The sequence below is a fragment of the Ceratotherium simum genome, chromosome 21, assembly GCF_057802395.1.
Source record: "Ceratotherium simum simum isolate JZ-2026a chromosome 21, ASM5780239v1, whole genome shotgun sequence".
NCBI classification, from domain to species: domain Eukaryota; kingdom Metazoa; phylum Chordata; class Mammalia; order Perissodactyla; family Rhinocerotidae; genus Ceratotherium; species Ceratotherium simum.
In genome coordinates, this window is record NC_141920.1 from 13,163,094 (window position 1) to 13,188,201 (window position 25,108).

The window sequence follows — 25,108 nt, forward strand, 5'->3', positions numbered from 1 at the left end:
CATGGTGTTGAGGAGGAAGGCTGAGACCCTTTCATTGCTGGATGTGCTGGCAGTTCATTCATTAATTCATCAATTCATTCATGCATACATTGCGCACACAGTGAGCCCTAGGGACCCAGGACTGTGAGGGGCATGGTGGGAGACCACAGATGTGTGATTAGTACATTTCTTTCCCATGCATGACTTTATATTTTACTACAGATATGTTCTCCAGAAACAATGCCTAGTGTTTTTTTTTTTTTCTTTTGGTGAGGAAGATCAGCCCTGAGCTAACATCCATGTTAGCTTTTTGCTGAGGAAGACTGGCCCTGGGCTAACATCTGTGCCCATCTTCCTCCACTTTTATATGGGACGCCGCCACAGCATGGCCTAAGCGGTGCGTCGGTGCACGCCCGGGATCCAAACCCAGGCCGCCAGCAGCAGAGCGTGTGCACTTAAACCGCTATGCCACGGGGCTGGCCCAACAATGCCTAGTTTTGTTTTGCGTGTCTTTAAAAGCTTTATGTAAATGGCTTCATACCATGCATATCCTTTTGGTTTTCTTTTTTGCTCAAGAATATGTTTTTGAGGTTCATCCGTGTTGCTGTGTGTGGCTTTAGTTCTCCCATTTTCACCACTGTGTAGTGTATCATTGTGTAAATCTGCTGCAAACTTACTTTTCCGTTCTCCAGTTGGTGGATATTAAAAATTGCTTCCCAATTTTTGCTCTTCCAAACAGGGCAGTTTTGAGTGGCCATGTTCCTGTGTCCCGGTGCATATATGTGAAAGTTTCTGTAGACCAGGGGTTGGCAAACTTTTCTGTAAAAGGCCACACAGTAAATATTTTAGGTTTTGCGACTATACGGTCTCTGTTACAACTGCTCAGCTCTGCCATTGTAGCTTGAAGCAGCCACAGACTGCTGTCTTCCAATAAAACTTTAATTAAAAAATTAAAATTGAAAATTTAATAAAAAAAAAATAGGGCGTAGGCAGGATTTGACCCACAGGCCACAGTTTGCCAGCCCCTGACCTAGGCTTTGTGCTGGGTTGTAGGATATTCACGTTTCCTTCTCTGCTAGATGTTGCCAAATTGCTTCCAAAGTGATTGTCTGTAGCCGCGTGTTGAGAGTGCCTCGTGTGGTTATTGGAGGGTGGCCAGATCCCTGTGCCTTCCTGGGCGAGTTCTCATGAAGGTCTCCTGTCCTTTGCAGAGCTGCATGCTTCTGGGAGGCCGGAAGACCACGGACATCCCTCTGGAGGGCTACCTGCTGTCTCCGATTCAGAGGATCTGCAAGTACCCCCTCCTCCTCAAGGTGAGAGCTCCCCCGACTCCTTTCCCCAGATTCGGAGTGACAGGAAGCCCTGCTCTGCCTGCTTATGCAAAAAGCAAAGCATTATTTCACAGCTGAGAAGTCTGGGGGCAGTGCCGGCTCTGGGCTGGGCTGCATCCACACCAGGACCTGGCCTCTTGCTCCTTTGCTCGGTTCTGCTTTCCACCGCTCAGCTTTGTTTTCACCGTGGCAGCAGCTGGCTGTGGTTCTCTGGCCTTACCCCCTCTCAAGTTCAAGGACGGTGGGAGAGTGACCCTCTGTGCTAGTAGCTCTGACAAAAGGCCATCTGTGGCCAGGGGAAGGTGATATTCTGAATGGCCTGGGCCCGAGTCACGCGCTTTAACTTGACCTGATTACACGAAGCCTTTGCTTGTGCTGTTTATCCTCCCCCATCTGCTTGGACCTGGCTTTACCCCCGACCCAGTCACTGTGAGCTGGGTAGTGTTGTGCTCTGATTGGCTGAGATGTGGGCCAATGACGGTGAGCAGGGCAGTGTTGTATTCTGATTGGCTGAGATCACAGTCAGGTGTTCCACCCCTGAACCCATCACTCTGAGCCAGCGAGCTCTGATTGGCACAGACTTGTGTCATGTGCTCCAGCCTCCAACCAATCACTGGATCTCACAGGCCAACATCTAGTAAGGAGGATGGAGGGACCCCTTCATCAAAATCTGGGCTATTTGTGGAAGAGGGGGCAGATACTGAGTGGGCAGACAACAGCCATCCACCCGCCTGCCGTCTCCTTCCCTGCCCAGCGCCTTTGACTTGGTCTTGGTCAGGCAGACCAGGGGAGACATGCTGCTCGTGTGGGGACCCAAGAAGTCTTGATTGTGAGCTGCAGAGGCGGCTTCTGGGCAGATTCCCAGCTGGGTGGATGGCTGTGCCACCATCCGCTGTTCTCAGCCCAGGGTTGTTATCCTTGGAGATGGCGCTGTTGGCCCGAGCCTGCTCTGGCCCCATCCTGAAGGCCTCCCGTCTGACAGCTGTTCCTTGGGGTCCCTGCTGGTGGATTAATTTGGCTGGTGGTGCCTCATTCACGCACCTGCTCTTAGCTGGGGCAGCTTGTATCCTTGCTCCATGAACTGGAAGGGAGAGGGGAGGGGAAGAGTACTAGGGAATTCTTGACCTTGACTTTGCTAGAGGCAGTCGGTGACACTTGAGCCTTGGAGCTGGACTGACCCTCCCTGGGGCCACCCGCTCTGCCTGTGCACACAGGCCTGTAACGTGCAGCCATGGGTGGTGGGACCCAGCTCTCCCTGCGCCTCCTCTGGCCTGCTGCTGTTTGTCCCTCCCAGGGACCGCAGAGGACCTTCTGCAGGTGTTCTGGCAGCAGTTTGATCCCCACACAGGTGCCGGGAGTGCCGGACATAGCTCAGCTCTCCGCCTTGGAGCGGAAGAAGCCCCAGGTGACACTCGTACATTGGCACCCTGTGGACTGAATTAGACTGCAGATGCACTTCATTGGATCTTTTTGGTGTGTTTTCCAGACTTGAATTAGTTGCCAGCATTTAAGAGGTGGGTTCTGGAGTGGTTTAGGGCAGTTCTGGCAGAACTGTGGCCTGTGAGCCAAATCCAGCCCGTGGCCTGTTTTTGTATATCCCCCGAGGTAAGAATGGTGTTTACATTTTTTAAAGGGTTATTTAAAAAAACCCAAAAAACAAACAAAGAAAAATATGCGACGGAGACTGGATGTGGCCAGCAGGGCCTAAGATATTTACTATCGGGCCCTTCACAGAAAAAATTTGCTGACCCCTGGATTAGAGCCAGGTTTGCGTCCACGGGCTGTCTGAGTCTGCCGTTTGCTGGCTGTGTGACCTTGGGAAGGTTACTTGCCTGTGCCCCAGTTTCTCATCTGTACTGCAGAGTTTGTGTTAATAGTAATGATCGGATTGTTATGATGATTAAACATTTATTCACTTAATTCTTAGAGGAACTGGATGAGGTAGGCACTGTGATTAGCCCCATTTTAGAGATGAGGCAACTGAGGCACAGAAAATAGAAGTGGCCTGTTCAAGGCCACGCATCAGGTAAGCAGGAGGAACCATGATTTGAACCTGGGCAGTCTGATTCTAGAGTTCCGCCCCCTAACCATTAGGCCACACTGCCTGTTGAGGAGCACTTTGGGGAATTAGGCTGCCAGAGTACCTGGGTGTCAGGGATGCTGACCTTCTCAGTTCCCTAAGTGGGGCTCTGGGAAAGTCAGTGGCCTTGTATTTCGTGTCTCAGTGGCTGGTCTGCTCCTTCCTTCCTGGGTTTCAAGACCTTGAACGTCTGACGCATTAGAAGAACCGCCAGCTCTTGCCCCAGACCCAGCTGAGGTCCCTAGTGTTAACCTTTTGGTTTCTGGATCTTGGGAAAGTCTGGGGTCCCAGTGGGCACTTGGAGGGGCAGTTTCTGTAACGTATTTTACCGACCAGTGGGGCTGGACGGTGTGTACGGGTGGACTCTGAGCTCTTGACGTGAGGCCCAGGCGTTTCCGAGGCTGCTCAGCCCCCGGGGTCACAGTTTGGTCTGGCGGGATTCCTGGGCTCTGGATTCCCAGGAGAACAGAGAGGGGGACAGAACCAGCCGACGACCCACAGAGGAATAGCTGTCCACAGGAAAGAGTGATGAAGCCGGCTGTGGGTTTCCCTCCCGACCAAATGCTGTTTACAGGCACGTTTCCTCGGCCTCCAGCTGTGTTTATCGGGGGCTCAGAGAGCACTGGGGAGCAGCCGCAGGGCCTTAGATTCCTGTGGGGACATGCCACGCTCCCTGCCTGACAGAATCGCTCAGTGTCCCAGTCTTTGGCACCCACAGCTGGAACGTTTGCATCAGAGAACAGCTGGACTGAGGGGAGCTCTTCATACCCCGCCCGAGTTCCTCCTTGCTGTCACATTTTCCAGTGGATTTTAAAAGACGATCCCATGAGCTTGGGGCAGCTGAGCCCAGGCGCTCCATCCTCCCCCCGGCCCTTCCAATTCTGACGCCCTCGCAGATGTCCCTGTGGCCCTCTGAGCCTCCTCGTGTGAGCTGACCTCCGAATCGAGTAGGCGAACAGGGTCGAGGAGCCTGGGTGGGAGGGGGCAAGAGGCGAGCAGGAAAGCCTCTTTGGGAACAGCCCCAAAAAGCTGAACTTGAACATTACCTAAGAATAGCTGGAACATTCTATTTCAGCCTCCAGCCCAGGCCGGGGATAGACAGTTGGCATTTTCAGGCTTTGTTGAGTTTTCCATTGACGTTTCCCGGGAAGTGATTCAGGTTTGGGGTGATGCCCCTGGCGCTCACATGGCGGGTACCCGAGGGGACGGCTGTCACTGCCCTTTTTGTTGTTCCCTGGCGATGCGCAGATCCTCTTGGGGCTCTTAGTCTACACCAGCTGCTGTCACAGCTCAGGACCCACAGTTTGGACAGGACAGACCCGGTGCCTGCCCCTCGGAGCTTCCCGTCTTGGAGTGGGCCCCACGAGGGCCTGCTGCGTAATGGCACGGGGCATGCTGGCGGGGCGTCTGTCTGAAGGAGGCAGCTGCCCCCAGCTCCCTTTACCTCCTTCCTCTTTGGCCCCTTTTTCTCAGCCTCCTTTGTTCCTCGCCTTCGCCACCTCTAAGTGTCGGTGGACCCCAGGCCTCGTCCTTGGACCTTTTGTCAATCTAGACTTGCTTCCGTGGCGGCCTCATCCACTTCGTGGCCTTTTTTTTTTTTTTTTAAAGTGTTTTTAAAAGTTGTGCAACCATCACCACAATAATTTTAGAACATTTTCATCACCCCCGAAAGAAACTCTGGACCCATTAGCAGTCACTTCCCTTTTCCCTCCTCCCCCCAGACCCCTGGCAACCACTCGTCCACTTCCTGTCTCTATGAATTTGCCTATTCTGGACATTTCATATAAATGGAATCATATAATATGTAGCCTGAATCGTATAATATGTCTGGCTTCTTTCACTTAGCCCGGTGTTTTCAATGCTCATCCACATTATAGCCTGTATCACAACTTCATCCCTCTTTATGGCTGAATAACATTCCAGTGTAGGGAGACACCACGTTCTGTTTATCCATTCATCAGTTAGTTGATGGACATTTGGGTTGTCTTCACTTTCTGGCTGTTAGGAATAATGCTGCTACAAACTTCCATGCACAGTTTCTGTGTGGACGTTCCCGTGGCTTTAAGCCCCATCTCTGTGCTGATGACTTCTAGCCTGGACGTCTCACCTGAGCTCCAGACTTGTTCTCCGGCCACCTAGCTTCTCCACTTGGATGTCTACCAGGCGTCTCTTACCTGACAGGTCCACGGTTAAGTGCCTGGCTCTCCCGTCCCCCAGACCTGTCTCCCCCCCCCCACCCCCTCATCCCCGTCTCCATAAATGGCCCTGGCAGACATCCCGGGGCCAAGCAGGGCACGTCCTGGGAGCCGTCCTTTTGGGACAGCTGCTCCAGTGGGTTTGTGTCAGGGAGGCTTTTTGCAGAATGGTGCTCAGGGTAGAGCCCTGGGGCCCTGCCCAGTCTCCGGTATCTCCCGCACCTCCCACATCTGTCTGTGGGGGATGCAGCTGTCACCCACGCTCGGTGTGAGGACCTTGCGGTTCCGTTGTTGTCTCTCTATCATGGTCCTTCACCAGGCAGCGTTGGCGTCAGTTCTTGGTGCAGGGGGTGGCTGGGGAGTGGCGAGCTTCGCAGAGCGTGGGACGTGTGCCACTCACAGCTCTCCAGAGGATTTTCTGTGGCACAGGAGAAAACTTGATGTGGGGTGGTGGGGTGGGGAGGGGAGAGGACCACGCTAAAACACAGTGACTCACGGTGAGAGCAGTACTTTCTTAGCAAATCCCTTTGGGTCTTCCTGATTACCTCCCGGAGAGAGCCACCATTGGTGCTGCGGGGTCTGGGGTTTTTGAACCGTTCATTCATTCACCGACAATTTATTGAGCAACTCTTATGTGTCGGGCATTGTTCTAGGTGCTGGAGATACAGAGTGAGCAAAAACTACCCGAAGCCCTTTCTGTGTTCTGACGTTCTCCTGGGGGAGGCAGACGACAGATGAATGAACAGGAAGTGTGTATGTTTGTTTAGATGGAATGGGTGCTGTGGAAAAAAATGTATCAGGCTAAGAGGGTTAGTAAGGGCCAGGAGGGATGGACTGAGAACGTGACATTTGAGCAAAGACCTGGAGGAGGCGAGGAAGGGGGCCATACAGGTGCCTGGGGGAAGAATCTTCCAGACAGACAGAACAGCCAGTGCAAAGGTCCTGAGGCAGGAACGTGTCTAAGGAACAGGGAGGAGGCCAGTGTGAACCAGAGAGGAGGATGTGAGGGAGAGAGTGGGAGAGTGAGGTGATAGGGCCAGATTATGCAGGGCCTTGTGGGCCGTTGTGGGGTCTTTGTCTTCTCCGAGTGAGGTGGATGCTGTGGGAAAGTTTTGAGCAGAGGAGGGAGAGGATCTGACTTGGTTCTGACGAGCTGTGTGTGAAGAATGGACTGGGATGCTGAGGGTGGAGGCAGGGCTACCAGGGAGGGGTTGACTTCAGTGATCCGGGTGGGAGATGGCTGGACCAGGGCAGTGGCGGTGGCAGTGGGTGCATTTAATGAGAATCGCCTTTTCACATCGTTTGCCCGTTTTCTGTTGCGTGGTTGTCTTTCGTATTGATTTGCCTGAGTTCTTTCTATATTATTCTGGATGCTTTGGGTCATTTCTTTGGAGTTCTTGTCTGACTCTGATGTTATGAAATGAGCTCCTCGCCTGCTGGGGATCTGGCACTGTCACCGTCTTGCTGAGGAGGGACAGGAAGTCAGAGCTGTCTTCACTGTGGCCCCTCTGCCCCAGTTCCCCTCCTCCCCCAACCACAGTGCCCACCTGCCATCCTGCCTCTCGGGCTGAGCACTGACACCTTGTTCACGGCTGCTCCAGCACCCCAGCCCGCACCAGCCTCGATGCAGGCTCTTTCCTGTGTGGTGAGCAACAACAGCTCGAGGGATGAGGCACCCCTCCCTCAGGGAGGGAGACCTGCTCTCACTTCTTCCTCTCAGAAGCAAGCTCCCGTACCCTGTCTTCCAAGGAGCCTTCCCAGATCGCCCTTCCGGGGAGTCTTGCCCACGTTCTGCCTCCTGCCACGCTCCGTGTGGTTAAGGGTCTGATACGGAAATCCACCTCCCCCTAGCTGTGTGACCAAGAGCAAGTTGCTGATCCGCTCTGTGCCTCCATTTCCCCACCTGTAAAATGGGGGTGGTGTTGCCTCCCAGGCTTGCTGCAAAGATTGGATGAGACAATGCATTAGAAGACGCATGAGAACACGGTGCATATTACTAGGTAGATAGTCATGCTTGGTAAATGTTAGCTCGTCTAGTGTTGTGTGACTTTTATTTTTATCCATTCCAACCCCTGCACTTAGTAGTGTTGCCTCTTTGAGAAGTGACTTAAGCTCTCTGTGTCTCAGTTTCCTCTTTTGTCAAATAGTGCCTTAGTCATGAGTCATGGTGAAGATTAAATGAAATAATACCTGTAAAGTGCTTATAAGTGCTTAGTAAGTATTAGCTATTTTTATTGTCTCAAAGTCTATTTTGTCTAATATTAATGCAACTATAATGGGTTTCTTTTGATTAGTATTTTCATGATATATCTTGTTTCATCCTTTTATTATCAGTCATTCTGTGTCTTTAGATTTTAGGTATTTATTTTATAAACAGCATAAAGCTAAAATTTTAAAATCTGATCAGTCAAGATCTCTATCTTCCAACAGGAGAGTTTAGTCCACTTATATTTATTGTGTTTATTGATATGTTTGAACTTGTTTCTACCATCATTCTTTTTGAATTTTATTTGTCCTCTTTTTTCGTGCTTTTTTCCCCCCTTACCTGCTTTATTTTGTGTAGTTTTAGTTTTTTTGTTTTTTTCTGTATTCCATTTTTTTTTTTTGCTTCTATTAAATTGCAATTTATAGCTACCACCACCACCAGCATCACCATCATTATCTCTCACAACTTTACCCTCTCCTCTAGAGCATGTCTCTGTGGAGCCTGGACTTGGGAGTGCAGGGTGTGGAATTTTAAGGTGAGCCGTCTGTGGACAGAGCCAGGAGTTGGGTGCAGGATCAGCCCCTCCTGGAGCTGGCTGCTGCAGTGTCCCCAGAAAGTGGGTGTGCTCCATTGGGTCCAGCCCCCGTTAGTGACACCCCCACCCCCATGGGCTGCCTTTTTCTTTTGTGGAAAGGACAGTATGGCTTTCCAACCTCCATGTCTCCTTTTGGGCCTCCACCAACCCCCAGTCACAGTGTGTAATGGTATTGTCACTTCTTCCAGGGCCAAATCCAGCTTTGTTTTTACACTGTAGTTTTATGGATCCATCTTCTTATGCTTCTGCTTGCCAAAGTGACTAAAAACCTAACTTATTGTTTCATGACCATTTTTGTAACCTTTGAAAACCTAATTTAAACTTGCTTGTTCAAAAGAAAAGAAAACAGAGAAGATCCCAACTAGGTATGTCTTCAGGCATAGCTGCATCCAGGAGCTCAGATGATGTCATCCAGCCTCAGGCTCTTCCCTTCTCTTGGCTCTGTTTTCCTCTCCTCTCTCCTGTTCTCAAGAGGCTCTTTTCTCATGGGGCCACGTAGCCTTCAGCAGCCTCAGACCCGTGTCTGACCACTGCAGCCACCCAGGGAAAAGAGAGCATGTCTTTCCCTACCATCCACTGGAAGTCCCAGGGCGGGCTTGTGGGGTCGGCCGGGGTCACATGTTCTTCTGGGCTGGCAGCTGTGGCTGGAGGATGGAGGGCTCCGGGTCACAAATCCGCACTGGGAGTGGGGCCGGGGCCAGCCTCTCTTGGACCCTGGGACCCGAGAGAGGGGCAGGTGAGAACAGTGGGTCTCTGCCGCATCGCCTCCCTCTCTCCTCATTGCTCCTCCTCGGCCCTCGCCTCCTCTTCCTCTGGGCCCTCTGCTCTTCTCCTTTTCTGGCCTCGAGCAAGGCTGAGCAAGGAAGGAGGAGTTTGCTACAGCCATGTTTGTTTGCTCCCGGTTTGCCTGGAGTTTGAGGCCTCGGCCCCGGGCTGTCCTCTTGTGGCCTCACTGTGGACAGGGCCCACGCCTATGGGGGCACGAGGGGGCTGCTCGGAGCCGGCACAGTGGGCACCCTTTTGGTAAGTGTGAATGGAGGAGCACGAGGGGGATGAGCACCTGCGGAAGCACCGAATCCTCTGCCCTGACATCCTCTCTTCTAGGAAGCCCTCACCTCAGGCCCCGCGTGCGACACCACATGGGCCTGCGGGCGGATGTCGGGGGAAGGCCACCCAGCCTGGCTCTGGAGGGGCTTCCGCTGCATGTTCGCAGGGCGGCCCCGGGCGCACCCCCTCCCTTCTCTGCCCTCAGTTATTTTCAGGAATCCCCAGGGCCTGCCACTGCTCAGACGTTCTGTGTTCTGAGGTGTTCTAAGGCTTTTGGGGGTGTTCATCTCCTACCGTTACTGTGTCTGGAGGGGCCTGTGGATGTGGTTAAGTGTCTCCCAGGCCCTGCTTTCTAGTTCTGTGGCCTCGGGCAGGAGGCTTCACCTCCCTGTGCCTCAGTTTCCTCACCTGTAGAGTGAAGATAATAATAGTACCTACTTCACTGGGGTGAGTTGAGGATGAAATGACTTAATAAATTCAAGTTTGGAACAGTGCTTGGCACATAGTGAGTACTCAAATGCCAGCTATTATGGTTACTACCATGACTACTACTTTTACTATTATTATTACTACATAGAAATAATAATAAATATAAATATAAGCGCTGTCATTACTATGGAAATAATTATGATGATGATGAATTTCATGACCTTACTGCTGACCAAGACTTTTACATTCCCTGTTCTCTTTGATCCTTGCAACAGCCTTAGGAGGTGACTGCTCCCGTTTCACAGGTGTGCAGAGGGGTGACGAGGTCACACAGCGGAGAAGTGGGGGAGAGGTGGCTCCTCTCCCAGAACCCATTCTCCTGACCACGAGGCTTTCCAGTTTCATGCTCTGCCATGCTGTTTGAGTTGGGATAAAGCATGAGTGGGCCTGAATCGGTTATTGATACCTCTGGTGGTGGGGAACTCACTACTGTATATGGCAGCCCACTTTGTGAGAAAGAACGGATTAACTCGGCAAACGGTTGCCTGCTGCCTGGTCCAGACTGCACCCTCTGAGGTCTTACACACCCAGTGGGCTGCCGCTTCGTCGTGTAGTCCTCCCAAGATGCTTAGCAAGCAGCCTTTGGGCTCCTTCCAGAAATACTCTTTTCTGGGCTGAGCCTTGTAAGTTCATGTGGCTGTTCCACTTTGGATGTGGATTCTGGGGTTTTCAGCACCATAGTCTGTCTCCTTTGAGCTTGGCTCTGTTCTAACTTATTAAGATAGCGTCAGTTCGGAATTGTCAGGAGCCCCCTCCCCTCCCTCCTTTTGCATGTTAGACCTTTGTTAGTGCAGTTCAAGTTCCCATTAACTTTGAAGATAACCCAGATTTTATACTTGTCTGGGACTGACTGGGACGTTTTTGGAATTCCGAGTCCTCGCTGTCTCTCTGGGATTGTGAAGCAGTAGGGATTCTTTCAAATACAAGGGATGGAAAAACTAGTTCAGATAGGCTTAATAAAAAAATGGGCTCACATAACTGAAAAGTACACGGATAGATGATTTCAGGTACAGCTAGATCCAGGTGTCGTTAGGGAATTGCCAAACTGTTTTCCAAAGCAGCTGCCCCATTTAGTATTCCCACCAGCAGTGCATGAGGATTCCAGCTTCTCCACGTTCTCACTAACACTTGTTATTGTTCGTCTTTTTCATTATTGCCATTCTAGTGGGTGTGAAGAGGTATCTCATTGTGGTTTTGTTTTGTGTTTCCCTAATGACTGATGATATTGACCATGTTTTCATGAGCTTATTGGCCATTTGTATGTCTTCTTTGGAGAGATGCCTATTCAAGTCCTTTGCTTATTTTTTAATCAAGTTATTTGTCTTTTTGTTGTTACGTTGTAAGAGTTCTTTATGTATACCAGATACAAGTCTCTTGTCAGATATATAACTTACACATTCTCTGGATTATCTTCGCACTTTCTTTATAGTCCTTTGAAGCGCAACGTTTTTAATTTTGATGAAGTCCAGTTTATCTGATTTTTTTAGTTGCCTGTACATTTGATGTCATATCTAAGAAGGCTTTGCCTAACCTATGATCATGAAGATTTGCTCGTATGTTTTCTTGTAAAAGTTTCATAGTTTCAGCGCTGACATTTAGGTGTGGGATCCATTTTGAGTTAATTTTCTGTGCACAGTGTGAGGAAGGGGCCAGCTTCGTTCTTGTGCATGTGGATTCCCAGTTGTCCCAGCACCATTACTTGAAAAGACTATTCTTTCCCCGTTTAATTGTCTTTGCACCGTTGTTGAGAATTAGTTGACCATAAATATAAGGATTTATTTCTGGACTCTCAGTTCTTTTCCTTTGATCTGTCTGCCTATCTTGACGCCAGTACTGTGCTGCCTCTTTTTTTGTGTGTGTGTGAGGAAGATAGGCCCTGAGCTAACATCTGATGCCAAACCTCCTCTTTTTTGCTGAGGAAGACTGGCCCTGGGCTAACGTCCATGTCCATCTTCCTCCACTTTATATGGGACGCCGCTACAGCATGGCTTGACAGGCGGTGCGTCGGTCCTGCGCCTGGGATCTGAACCTGTGAACCCTGGGCCGCTGAAGCAGAGCGTGCGCACTTAACCGCTGTGCCACTGGGCCAGCCCCTGTCCTGCCTCTTAAGATTTGGAGAAGGAATGTGCCAGTAAAGGGAACAGCAAGTGCAAAGGCCCAGAGGCAGAACTGGGTTCTCAGTTCGTGGCTTAGCAGAGTGGAGCCAGCACTCCCTTGTGAACCGAGACACCACAGCCAGTACTTTCCCTTTGTTTTTGGCCCAGCCAGGGGCCTGGCTGGGAGATCCTGCTCAGTTTCGATTCTCCATGCCCAGCACTGACCCAGGGCAGGAGTAGACGTGGGACAGCCAGATGGGAAAAGGAAACAACCTCTTTCTCCTTTTCACCAGCTGCTGGGTGTTGGCAGCCCCGCAGGGAACCCATCCGAGGAGGATCATGGAAATCCCAGCCTCTGGAGGTTTGAGATGTGGAGGCTGTGCCTCCCAGGCTGTGACAGGCCCAGCAGGTTTTAGTTTCAAGAATAAGAGAGGTGAGGGTTCCCACTTGGTGGGGGAGGGAGGGGGGCAGAGGCGGGATTCCAAGACACAGGCTGGAGAAGCACGGAGCAGGGGTTAGGAGTGTGGGCTCTGACCTAGACCGTGTGGGTTTGAATTTGGCTCTATCATTTAGCAACCTGCAGCCTTGGGCTGGTGACCTCCCCTTTGGGTCCACCTCAGCTTCCTCTCTGTCAAGTGTATTAGGATATATTTTAGTGCAGTGATGGGGACCCCGAATAACAGTGACTTCACGTTTATTTCTGTACAAGGCAGTCCAGGGGGAGCGTGGTGGCCGCATGCTGTGAGGCCCAGGTTCCGGCACCCCTGGGTTGTGGCCCTCACCGCCCGGGTCTCAGCTGCTCGCCCCACGCCCACATGCCAGCCCGGGAAGAGGGGAAAGGAAAAGGGAAGGGGAAATGGAAGTCGCATGCATCCCTTCTGCCCACATCCTGTGACCAGAACCTGGTATCCCGGCGGGCGGGGAGGGTTGTCTTTATTCTGGGTGGCCTCGTGCTCAGCTAAAAATCTGTTCTGTTGCTTTTGACCAGGGATGAGCAAACTCTTCCTTCAAAGATACCAGATAGTAAATATTTTGGGCTGTGCGGGCCATGTGGTCTCTGTCGCGGGACGCCACTCTGCCGTCAGAGGCGAAAGCACACGGGCGACCTGGAAGAGGATGAGCACGCTGGGGGCCAGTAAAACCATTTACTGAAACCGGGGTGGGTCGGCCTTGGTCCCCAGGCTGTCATTGACCCCTGCTTTAGCAGGAGGGGATGCTGGATACGGGTTGGGGGTTGAGCCTCTGTCCCTGCTCACTGGGGGAAATGGATAGCCAGCTGGCCGCACTCCCCGCTCGGGCCTTGGTTGGTCTGACAGAGGTCCGGGTGCTCAAAACCACTTGTTTATGGAGCGTGAGACTAGGGCGCTTTGGCGAGTTGATCATAGGTCATCAGTTGACCTGTGATCATAGTTGGTAGATAATCATAGATAAGCTGTGATCCTAGTTGATCAGACGTCACTTCCTGGTCCTAAGTCACAGTCTTGTAATGTTATCTGTGGACACGCCTACAACCAGGCTGTCAGCTCCAGGAGGGCTTGGGCAGCGTCTGTGTCATCTGTGTCCCCGAGAGAGGGCCTGGCATAGGGCCAGGTACACGGGAGGCCTCACTGGTGGATGGATGGATGGATGGATGAATGAGTGAATGGATGGGTGAATGAATGAATGGGGCCCAGAGCTTCCTGGTTCAAGCCTCTGGCATCTCTTGCCTGGACAGCTGCAGTAGCCACTAGCCGGTCTTCCTGCTTTTGCATTCATTTAATGTTCCCCCCAGTGTATCCTCCACGTGGCAGGCAGACGGGTCCTTTAAAGGGTAAGTTAGTTGGGTGGTGTCGGGCCTCAGCTCATAACCCCATCACCTCCCAGGCTCTTGGATGAAACCAGAGACCCCACCATGGCCTCGTGTGACCTGACTTGGGCGTGCGTGTCCGACCTCTCGGCCCGTCCTTCTTCCTCGCTCCCTCTGCTGCAGCCTCACTGGCCTCCTGCTGCTTCTCGCTGCCTCGGGGCCTTTGCTTGTGCTCTTCTGCCTGGAGTGCTGTTCCCACAGGTGGTGTTTGTACGGCCCATGCCCTCACTTCATTCAAGTCTCCACCTGGAAGCCCGTCTCCTCAGAGAGACCATTTCGGACTGCTGCACTCCCTCCCTCTCTGTCCCTCCACTTGCCTTATTTTTCAGTTAGTACTTATAAATAATTAATGTAAATTATGTATTTATTTGAGAGGAAAATATTCCTATTTAACTATCTGGAAGGTTGTAAATAGTATAGAAGTTCAGAGCACTAACTCTGGAGCCAGACAGGTTAGGTTCAGATCTGCTGTGTGACCTCGGGCAGATGACCTGACCTCTCTGTGCTTCAGTTTTCAAATCTGTCCAATGAAGATAATAACAAGAACTACCTCATAGGATTGATTTGAGGATTAAGTGAGCTAGACAAGAATGTAGGGTTAGCTTACTAAGTCCTAGCTATTATTGTTGCTGGTAGTGATAATAGTTAACTTTTCACCATTCCCCTCTTGACTGTGGGCTCCCTGAGGGCTGCCTTGTTCTCTGTCAGTCCCCAGTGCTCAGGCGCAGACCTGTTGCTCAGCTGGTGTTTGCTGAGTGAAGAACAAGGGGACGTGTGTCCCCCTATACGCAGAGCTCTGCCTGCCTGCCTCGGCTCACTTCCTCCTTGGAGCCTTTCCGGCTTGCTTCGGGTCACACTGCCCTTCCCCTTCTCTGATTTGTCACGAGAGCGTCCACCACTGGGGGCTGTTGTCTGACCCCCTTCTCCCCAGGGGAGCACCTTTCCCAGCTGGATTGCCCGCGGCCAGGGAGAGGCTCCATCGCCCGTCCCCTTGCTCCCGCTTTGTCGTGTCCCTGGGCACACGGCAGGCACTCAGCAAACCCTCAGTGTCCTGAAGTTGCAGAACATCTGGGCCTCGGGGCCGTGAGGCGGAAATGAAGTAAACAGGGCAGGGATGTTTCTGAAGCTGGTTTTCTGCAGGGAGTGCTGAGAACAGCACCCTGGCGTGGCAGATGGCCTCTCGCAGTCCCAGGTGACACGTATTGTCACACGACAGCAAGAGTGATGATGGCTACACAGATTGAGTGCTTACTGAGTACGTACTTCGCCATGGAGGTGCTTTTTCTGCAGTATCTGATTTACCCCTCACCATGACTGTGAGCAGGACCAGATGGCCGGGTTCAGATCTAGTTTTAGATTCCCCCTCTTCCTTGGAGGCCCTGGGCCATCCCCGTGTGCCTCAGTCTCCTCATCTGTTAAGTGGGATAATAGTGGAGCCTCCCTCACGAGCACAGAGTGTGGGCTCAGTTGACTGCTGCCGTCTTCACTGCCAGCATCCTCATCATCGCTGGTTTTCAGATGGTGAAACTGAGGCTGGGCATGGAGGGTGACTAGCTCCAGGTCACCAAGCTACCCGGGGGCAGAGCCAGCCCTGGAACCCACGTGTGGTGTGCTCGGAACCAGAGCGTCACGTCTGTGATTTCCGAGGGAGCAGAGAGATGGAGAGACACTGGAGCCGCTGGGCGTGTCTGGTCAGATAACTGAAGACGCTTCTCTCTGCTGGCACGGTGCTGTCGGTTGAGTGATTCGGCCTGAAAACCATCCCTGACGTCTTGAGGCCCAGCTAGTCCCTCCCTCCTCAGTTCTTCTCTTTATCACACTTACCATGTGGCTGAGGCCCTTTGATTAAGACTGGCCTGACCTTTAGAATGTTCTGGCCTGTGCTTGCGGTGAGGCTGAGACGAGTGAGAAATGGTGGGAGAGGTTTCCTGGGTGGAGAGCCTGCCTCGCTGGCCACTGCATACGCCCCGTCCATGTCCCTGCGAAGGCGGGGTACTGTTTATACCCATTTACAGAAAACTGGGGCGGGAAGGGGCAGTGTCTGTGGCCACCGCCCTCACCTACCCATCTCTCTGTCTTTTTTCTTTTTCTCTCTCTCATTTACTCCGCTCCAGCCACACCCACTCCTCACTGTTTCCTGTTACACACCACTCGTGCTCCCACCTCTGACCCTTTGCATTGGCTGTTCCCTCTACCAGGCACGCCCTTCCCCAGATCTTTGCAGAACTCCCTCCCTCGCTTTATGCAATCACCTCCTCAGAGGGGCCTTCCCCGACCTCCCTGTTTGAAAGAACCACCTCCTTTGCCAAGACCTTCCAGCCCCTCATTCTGATTTGTCTTCATAGTATTTGTCACCGCCTGATATTGTGTTATATATTCTTGGTTTTTCTTTATTTTGGCCCATCTCCTTTACTGGAATGTCATATCCCTCAGGTGAGGACTTTTTCTGTTTTATTAACAAATTTATCCGCAGACCCTAGAATACTGCCTGCCGTGGAGGAGTGCTCAGGGGACATTTATTGAATGAATGAATGAATGAGTGATGTTCCCCAGCCCCAGATCACACAGTTTGTATGTAGCTGAGCTGAGAAGTGGCTCAGAGCCGGGTGACCGGAGGCTGTGTTTGGTCCCCTCTGGGCCGATGTCTCTCACCCCTGCCCTCGCCTCTGCCCCAGGAGCTGGCCAAGAGGACCCCCGGCAAACACCCGGACCACCCCGCCGTGCAGAGCGCCCTGCAGGCCATGAAGACCGTCTGCTCCAACATCAACGAGACCAAGCGGCAGATGGAGAAGCTGGAGGCCCTGGAGCAGCTGCAGTCCCACATCGAGGGCTGGGAGGTACGTCTGGGGCAGGAGGGGCATTCCGGGCTGGAGACAGGCCCTGGGGGACACAGCTGCGGGGACAGACTCCTGTCTGGGCACCAGGTGCGGCCTGCAGTGTGTTTTGTTTGGCCTCCATGGTGCTTGTAAAAAAAATTGTTTAATTATTTTCCAATTAAGTCCACATAAAATTCTAGATTTCAAATTTCTCTTGAAAAATCGGTGACACTGGGTCTTCATTTTCCATGTGACAGCCACTAGAGCCTCCAGTTTTCCTCAGTCCCCACCATTCCCCAACCATTTTTCTTCACATGTTGCCTTATCTGCCGGGTGTCCACAGGCCTTTGAACTCTTGATGCCAAAGTGAAGGGTTGTGTTGAAGGGTCCACTCCAGGACAGAATTCTGGCTTTGACACTCCCTGGTTGGGAGACTTCAGACAAATATCTTAACTTCTCTGAACTTGAGTTTCCTCATCTATACCTGGCACATAGTAGGTACTCAATAAAGGGTAGATATTGATATTACTGTCAGCATGATTATTAGGAAATGGGATTCTTGAGATCTTCTGATGGTGTGTAATTTGTTTGCTTAAACCTCCCCATCTTCCTTAAATTATTAGAGCTCTCCTACAAATCTGTAGAAGGAAATGGGAAAATCTGAATAAATAAAAAAATTCATATCCGAGTAAATACAGCTGGGATGGGAGATTCAGAATGAAGATGAAAGGGTCTTAGACACAGACTGTTCTCTGAATCATCTGCCTTAGACCTTTTTGATCTTTTGGCGCTTGCTGTGTTTGGGATTTCCACTTCCTTTCCATGTGTTGGTGAATCCTAAATGTGACCGTATTGCTGCGAGCTTGAGGGCCTGGCCGCAGAGCGGAGGGAACACAGGGAGGAGTGGGTATTCAGGATTACTGCTTGCCGAGGACCCACCCTCTTTCTGCTCGGCCTCCCTGCCGGCTGAGGCTGGAGGACAAGGAGCTGCATTTCTCAGGCTTCCTTGTCGCCCAGGTTTGGGATGTGATTAGCCAAGATCAGATCCAGCTGCTGGAGATTTGGAAGGCGGGGGTGGGACGGAGGCCACCCTTGTGCTGTTTTTGCAGGAAAGTGCAGCCGTGGTCGTGTCTGGCTTTCCGTGGTAACGTTAGTAGCGGGCTCGGGTTCCAGCTTCTGGGTGTCAAGAGTCAGGGCACGGGGCATCCGCTGTGTTGCTGGTGGTGCGTATCTAGCAGGAAGGATGGCTCTGTAGCTGCCAGTTGAGGCCGCAGCTTCCCAGGGCCTGGCTGCAGCCCGGGCGGTGTTTTCCTGGAGCGTCACATCAGCTGGTGGTCTGATTCTCTTTCCTCAGCGGGGGCAGAGGCAGGGGCTCCCTGGAGGGCCTGTGCTGCGGTGTCCTTGGTTTTCTGGGAGCCTCGGCCTGGATTCCTGGCTCCTCGAGCCCCTCCAGTGATTGAGTAAGCCCCTCATTTCTTTCTGCTTAAAATACGTAGCTTGGTTTCTGTTCCTTGCAACTGAAAATTGCCCGATACTCAAGTGTATCAGTTAGGATGTGTGCCCTGCGGACTCTGATTTCACCCTCGTGACGCCAGAGCTCCGATCAGTTGCTTGCAGTCCTTGTGGCCATCCCCTCATGGCTCCACGACGGCAGCAGCTCCAGGCGTCCTGTGTCCACTGCAGGAGGAGACGGGCACGCAGGGCAGTGTGGGGGAGCTCCCCTCCCTGGGGGAGGAGGACATTTCCCAGGAGCCCCAGAGCGACTTCCGCTTTGATCTCGTTGGCTGGAAGCGGGTCACACGGCCGCTTTCAGCAAATGGGCCAGCCTAAAGAGCGGATGGAGTGGACATGTTTGAACATCTGCCTGTTCGGGCTTTGAGCTTCCCGGCCGCCAGAGTTAAAAGGACAGGACCCCTCAGTTACTTAACTTTCATTGTCCAAAAAGGAAGAAGAAGGGTAGTTCTGGAAGGCAGAGGGTTTTCTGGCAACCAGCTGGAAAAGAAATTTCTCACGTGGGCCCCTGTGGAGAGGGTATTGAGCAAGCAGTTTGGCAGCCCAAGCAGAAGCAATTTCCAGATGCCTCCTTCCGGTAAGGGCCCAGGGAAATAGGAACTAAGGGTCTTTGGGGTCCTTTTTGACCCTGAAAAAGCTACAATTTGAGAATGGCCCTTATTTCGATCACTGTTTCTGGGCGCAGTGGGAAATAAAGTGACCCAGAATAAGAAACACTGGCAATTACCAAGCACCTGTTCCATGTTTCCAGCATTCGAAGAGAGGTGCTGTTATGATCCCCGTTTTACAGACGGGGAAACTGAGGCACAGGGACCTGGCTCTGAGGCCCAGCCCTACAACATACAGACTTCGCTGCCTCAGGCAAGTTTGTTCTGCTCCCCGGGGCTCATTTCCCCCTACTTGTCTAGTTGTAGTAATAATATCTCTGAAGTTGTCTCCTGCTGTCATTTGGAGGATAAGGTGTGGAATACAAATGTTCTTTGGAAAATGTGAGATGGTTTTCCACGCAGTAGAAAAGTTTTTAAATACAGGTTGATCCTCAAGGTGACTTGGGAAAATAATACATGCTAGCTAGAAAAAATAATGTTTAACAGGGAAGCTACTTGCAGTGGCTTCATGCTATGGGCAGTCACAGCCCCAGGGGACGGTATGACGAAGGGTGTACTTCAGAGTGAGTGATAGTGGTTGCAGATCTTTGTTTCTGAAGCTCTTCTTGGTAACTTCTGATCTTTTTGTCTGACGTCTTGCCACTCTGATTCCATGGCTGTCATCTCTTGCAATACGGCTGGCGCGGGCCTCGGCTTTGGAGGAGGAGTCTTTCCTTGGCCACTTGCTTGCTGTGTGGTTGTGCTCTGCGTCTTTAGTTTGATCTCTGATCCGTGGTTGTTTGGCCTGATCCTTTGTAAGCCGCTTGTCCCTTTGAGTCGGGAGACTGGTTTAGTCAAAACCAGATAAGTTAATCCATAAATCCATTTTGCTGAGCACAAGGAAATACCTGTCTGTCGCAATACGCGCAAGTGAGTGAGCGAGCCGGCTCCCTCTGCGCGGGGGGGTTCCTTTGCCTCAGTTTCCTCATCTGAAAGTCTGGATGATGGCAGGACCCCCTCCTGGGTCACGTGAGGCCTCGGGGGCTGTGTGTGTGGGGGGCACCTGGCACAGTGCATTCCTTCCTGGCTCAGAGTCAACGCTCAGTGAACGTTAGGTCTTTTAGACGAAAAAGCATCAGGCAGCCTTGGCTAGAGCTCGTATCCGGTGTGGGCTGACCTCCTGCAGAGGGGACATGCAGATGAAGTCCCACGGGCTTTTATGTGAGCTCAGAGTCATAAAAAAAAGTACATGTTCTTAATAAGAAATCAGTAGGGCCACCCCTCTCGCTGGCTCTGGGAGCCCTGGTCTAAGAGGCCCTCAGCTACTCAGTCACCTGCGAGGAGACAGAAGGAAACAGGAGGGGGAAACATAAAATGGTTAGGAAACAAAAGACTAGGAATAGAAGTGAGCTGAGTTTGTATGAGATACTTAGAACAGTAGCTGCGTGTGGTGGGCCCTGTGTGGGCGTCAGCTTTTCTCCTCTTCTCTGAAGGCTACTTCATCCCATCGAGTCTGCAGGCCGTCTCCAGCCCTGAGCTTGGAGCTCAGCCTCCTCCCTGTGATCTGATCCTTCGCACCACCCCGACCTGGGGTCAAGGATCCAGGGATACCCAGGGCCCGCGGGGCGTCTCAGCAGGGCGGGATGGGAGGGCATCCCCCGCTGAGTCCCTGGTGTTTCATTTTCAGTTTGCTGGGTGGTGCTTGGCCGAGGCCGGAGAGGCAGCTTCCCAGGCTAGTGTGCTTCCTCTCTGCGGTCCCCGTGGCAGAAGGGTCCGATCTAGGCCTGTGTGACCTCAGGGCTCTGGGCCCTGCAGCCCGGCCGGGTACTAGGTTCATATACGAACAGCTAAAATCCCCCTTTGGAGCCTGGAAGGGCTGGCGGGTGGGCTTGATTGAGGCGAGGGGAGGAGACGGGGACACGTGGTCTCGAGGAACTGCCGAACTGCCGTCTGCTCTGATGTGGCCTGTGGGCCATTGAAAACCTCATCGTCCAGGGGGTCATATTGGGGGTCCAAGGGGCTCTTTGTCTGTCATGGGCGCTCTGAGCCCTGGTGCAGCAGGCTCACCGCCTTCCTGGGTCGCTGTGCTGCGGGAATCCGCTGGCTGCGGCGTGCGAGCGTCCAGGCTGTAATATCTGTGCACGGGTGTGTGCTCCTGTCCTGGGCTGCACAGCTCTTGACTACAAAGAAGCTGGTTTCCCAGGACCCCAGGTGGGTCCCAGAGGGGTCTCGGCACTGTTGGACGAATGGATCTGCTGCGCCCAGCTGGCTGTGGGCACGGAGCAAGCCAGCTTTGACGGCAGCCGAGGGAACTGGGGTGGGCAGTTAGCAGGCCGCCTGATTTCTGAGTTGCCAGAACCGGTTGCCCGTATGGGGTCTCAGAAACATTTGGGTCAGCAGATCTCACTGGGGTGTGAACTCCTCGTTGGTTCTGGGTGTTGAGAGTTTGGGGAAGGAGATTCTGTGAGCAGTTCTCGCTCTTTCCTCCCCCAGTTCATTTCCAGGCAGAGACAGCACCACTTCTCTTCCCTTCACTGTAGTCTGCAGGTCTGTCAAATGAATCTCCCCTAAAACACTGCTTTTGCATAATAGCCCTGGGGCCTAAATGTCAGGGCACCCCATCGCCCACCTGTTGATGGGGCCTCCATCCTTATCTTGATGTATTAGTTAAAGTGCGTGGTTGGCTGCTGTAAGAGAGAGAGACGGCGGCTTAAATGAGATGAAAGTTTATTTCTCCTCAGCAGTGCAGGCTGGCGTGGGGACCAGGGTGCCTTCCCGCTCCTCACTTCACCTCCTGCTGCAGCGTGTCAAGCTCTGTGGTCGTCTTCCAGCCTGTGGCAAGAGGGAAGGGAGGACGAGGAGAGGGGGCAATTTTCTATCAAGAAATGATGTGGAAGTGGGGCACACAGGCCATAATTTAGTCATGACCACGCCTGATGCAAGGGATGCTGGGAAATGGAGTCTGTGCTTGGGCACCAGGTGCCAGCTAAAACTCCGTTCCTGTGATGGATTCGGGGACAGCCAGGGGCTGCCTTAGCTGGTGTTCTGTGCCCTCCAAGGTCTCTTTGCAGCTTCTCTCTTAGCACGTTGGGATCTCTCTGCCCCTGCCTTGGTGCCCCCTGTGTGGTCGCCGGCTCTGAGGACCCCTCCCAGCAGGGACCTTCCCCACCTCCACCCTCAGCCTCTTGCTCTTCGCCGTCCTCCCAGGCTGCCTCACTCCTCCCCTGTGCCTTTCCTGACCACACCGCCCTGAACCTCACGGGCGTCCAGCAAACTTCATGCACACTTAGCGTCTTAGCCACCCCCGTCACTTAGCATCAATGACCGGGTAGAGTTTGGGAACCGTTCCTGTGTATCCTCACATCCTTGGCTGGAGTGGTTGCTCTCAGAGTCCTGCCCCTGATGGTGCTCACACTGTGTTCATCACCCGGTCTCAGGCATTCATTGAGCACCTACTGTGTGCCAGAGAGGGTGGTCGGTGCTGGGAATACAGTGGCAGACGCTTGATAAATGCTTAGCAATGCTTCCTGTCCTTCAGGACATGGTCTTCTCTTGGGGGAGACAGAAGAACAAGTCAGGACATAAATTAATAAGGAGGAAGGGGTAGGCAAAAAATCCAGACAACAAAAAACCCACCTAAAGCCCAAACAAGAACAGAACCAAAACAAAACCAGATGCCTTGTGAGCTGGTGTCATGTCACCTCCTTGAGCCCCGAGGCCCCTTCTGTGAGGTGGTCGTCTCCCCGTATTCTTCCCAGCGGTGCTCTGGCACACTCAGCGGGTGGAAGCCATTGATCGGATCACATTGGTTTTCTGTCTGCTGACAGATTTGCGTGCAGTGGTGCATTTAGGGTGTGAGGGAGGCAGGGGTGGGTTCTGCCTCTGAGAAGGGAGGGGATCTCCCCCGGTGCTCTCCTGGATTTGCCAGCCCATTCACTGTGCCCCCCGTCGCTCTCCCAGGGCTCCAACCTCACGGACATCTGCACCCAGCTCCTCCTGCAGGGGACTTTGCTAAAAATCTCCGCGGGGAACATCCAGGAGCGGGCCTTCTTCCTCTTCGACAACCTCCTTGTCTATTGCAAGCGGAAATCCAGGTGAGTTGGTGGGAGGCTGGGGGCGGGGCTGCCGCGTCTGCCAGGAGACTGGGGCTGGTGGAACTCCGACAGTTTCTCATGGTGACACCTTAGGCTTGTCACCTCCCTCTCGGGCCTCCCTTTTTCCTTCTGAGTTAAGGGTTTTTTGTGGATCAGCACTGTCCAGTAGAACTGTAATGCGAGCCACGTATGTTGTTTAAGATTTCCTAGTGGCCACATTAAAAAAAAAAGAGGTGAAGTGAATTTAAATAGTATATTTTATTTATCCCAATATATCCCCAAATATTATCATTTCAATGTGTAATCAACTTTTAAAAATTATTAAAGAGATATTTTGCATTTTTTTTACACTAAGTCTTCAAAATCGGGTGTGTATCTTACACCTACAGCACATCTCAATTTGTACCAGCCACGTTTTCAGTGCTCAGTAGCCACCTATGGCTGTGGCTGCCATATTGGACAGTGTAGGTCGAGACTGTCATGGAAGTTTGCAGATTCTTTGTGGCACCAATATCCTGTGATCCCAAAGGGAGAGGGTTTGAGGGGAGGAGCCTCTTCTACTGTTAAGCTCTCTGAGGGTAACGATAGTATCTTCCTCGTCTTTGCCTCTTTCTCTGTACCTTCTTGCACTTTGTAGAGTCTAGGAGTGAGTGGATGGGTAGATGAGTGGTAGACAGACACAGATGTGTGTATGATTGGAAGTGTGAATGATGGGAGGTGTGGGCAAATGGGAGGAGGGATAGATGGGTAGTTGGAGGTTTTGGAGATCAGTACATGGTAGATGAAGGGAGGCAGGAAGGGAGAGATTGTGGTTGGATGTATGAGTTGATTTGTGGCTGGATGAGTGAGTAAGTGAATGCGTGAATGGTTGAATGGTTGGAGGTTTAGGAGATGGCTGGATGAAGGGATAGAAAGTTGGGGGAATATATGGATGTTCGAGTAGTTGGAGAAACAGATACGAAGACACGATGAGCTGGCAGAGGTGTGTTTAGATGAGTAGTGAGTTGGGGCCTTGACATCTGGTTTGTTGAGTGCACGGGTAGATGGATGGATGGTTGGATGGTCATAAAATTGGGAGGGAGGGGTGAGTGATGGATGTTTGGAGATTAGTGGATAGATGGTCAGTTGGATTGTGTGTTGATGGATGGGTGGTTGATAGTTACCGGGTCAGTTGGGCTGTGGTATGGAAGGTTGGATAATCGGATGACTGAGTTGGTGGATGGATGGATGGATGATTGGAGAGAGGGGAAGTTAGGCGATGGAGAGGTGGGCAGGTGGTTGGAGGGGTCGGGGCATGAGTGGATGTTGGATAAGTGGGTGGGGAGCCTGGTGGGCTGAGAGATTCCTGTCTTCCAGTTTTTTTGCTCAGCAGATAGAGGATGGTCTCTACTGACCAACTCAGCCATTTTTGAATTCTCCTTCCTGTTACTTTGTCTTTGGGATGAAATGACGACTTTCCAGAGGCTTCTTTATTCCTTTATTTAGCAAAAGCTAGGGCTGAGGGGAGTTCCAGGCCCAGGGCCCTACTATCAGCATTACCTCCAACTTCCTCTGTGGTTCTGGGCGTGTCACTTGCTGTCTCTGAGCCTCATTTTCCTTGTCTGTTTCTGCTGGCCTCCTAAGGTTGTGATGAGGAACCTTATCACAGGGCGAATGATGGGCGTTCCGTGCACCTGTGTGGGCTTCTCATAGTCTTCCTCCTCTAGCCTGACTCTCTGAGCCTCAGTTTTCTCTTCTGTAAAATGGGGATGATAAACCCCTTCTTCAAACAGTAGTGTTTGGTTTAGAGCCAAGCTGCTTACAGTTGAATCCCTATTCAGCCATTTCTCTAGCTCTGTGACTTTGCCTCAATTCCCTTGTCTGTAAAGTAGGGTGAGTTATTGTCTGTACCTCGTAGAGTCATTGTGAACAATAAGTGGGTTAAGTGTGCCTGGCATGTAGTGAGTGCACAAAATGAGGGTTAGCGTCTATTATTATTGCTGTTAATGCACCTCCACGCATGTTGGGTTCCTGCTCGGTGTGATCCCAGGGGTGCAGCACCCAGCACATAGTAGGTGCTTCAGCCACAGGCCCCTTCCCCTCTGCTCTGTCCTCTCTGCTCTGGAACGTGGTCCTTCTCATTAGAGGCCTCGGTCTCCCTCTGTGACCGTCTGCCAGTGGCCGGTTCAGTGAGTCTGTTTCTCATTTGGTGTTTTATTTCTGCCTGCTCTCTTAGGTCTGTCTCATGTCCTCCTA

General features: G+C 52.1%; 1 protein-coding gene across 3 annotated transcripts in view; it reads left to right on the forward strand.

Annotated features, from left to right (window-relative positions):
- Window positions 1-25,108, forward strand: part of PREX1 (phosphatidylinositol-3,4,5-trisphosphate dependent Rac exchange factor 1) — a 194,614-nt gene that overhangs the window by 98,459 nt on the left and 71,047 nt on the right. For all 3 annotated transcript variants that reach the window (XM_087445135.1, XM_087445136.1, XM_004430543.3), the window contains exons 5-7: window positions 1,191-1,292; window positions 16,540-16,701; window positions 22,740-22,873. In XM_087445135.1, coding sequence (XP_087301261.1) covers window positions 1,191-1,292; window positions 16,540-16,701; window positions 22,740-22,873 — 398 coding nt within the window. The remainder of the gene's footprint in view (window positions 1-1,190; window positions 1,293-16,539; window positions 16,702-22,739; window positions 22,874-25,108) is intronic.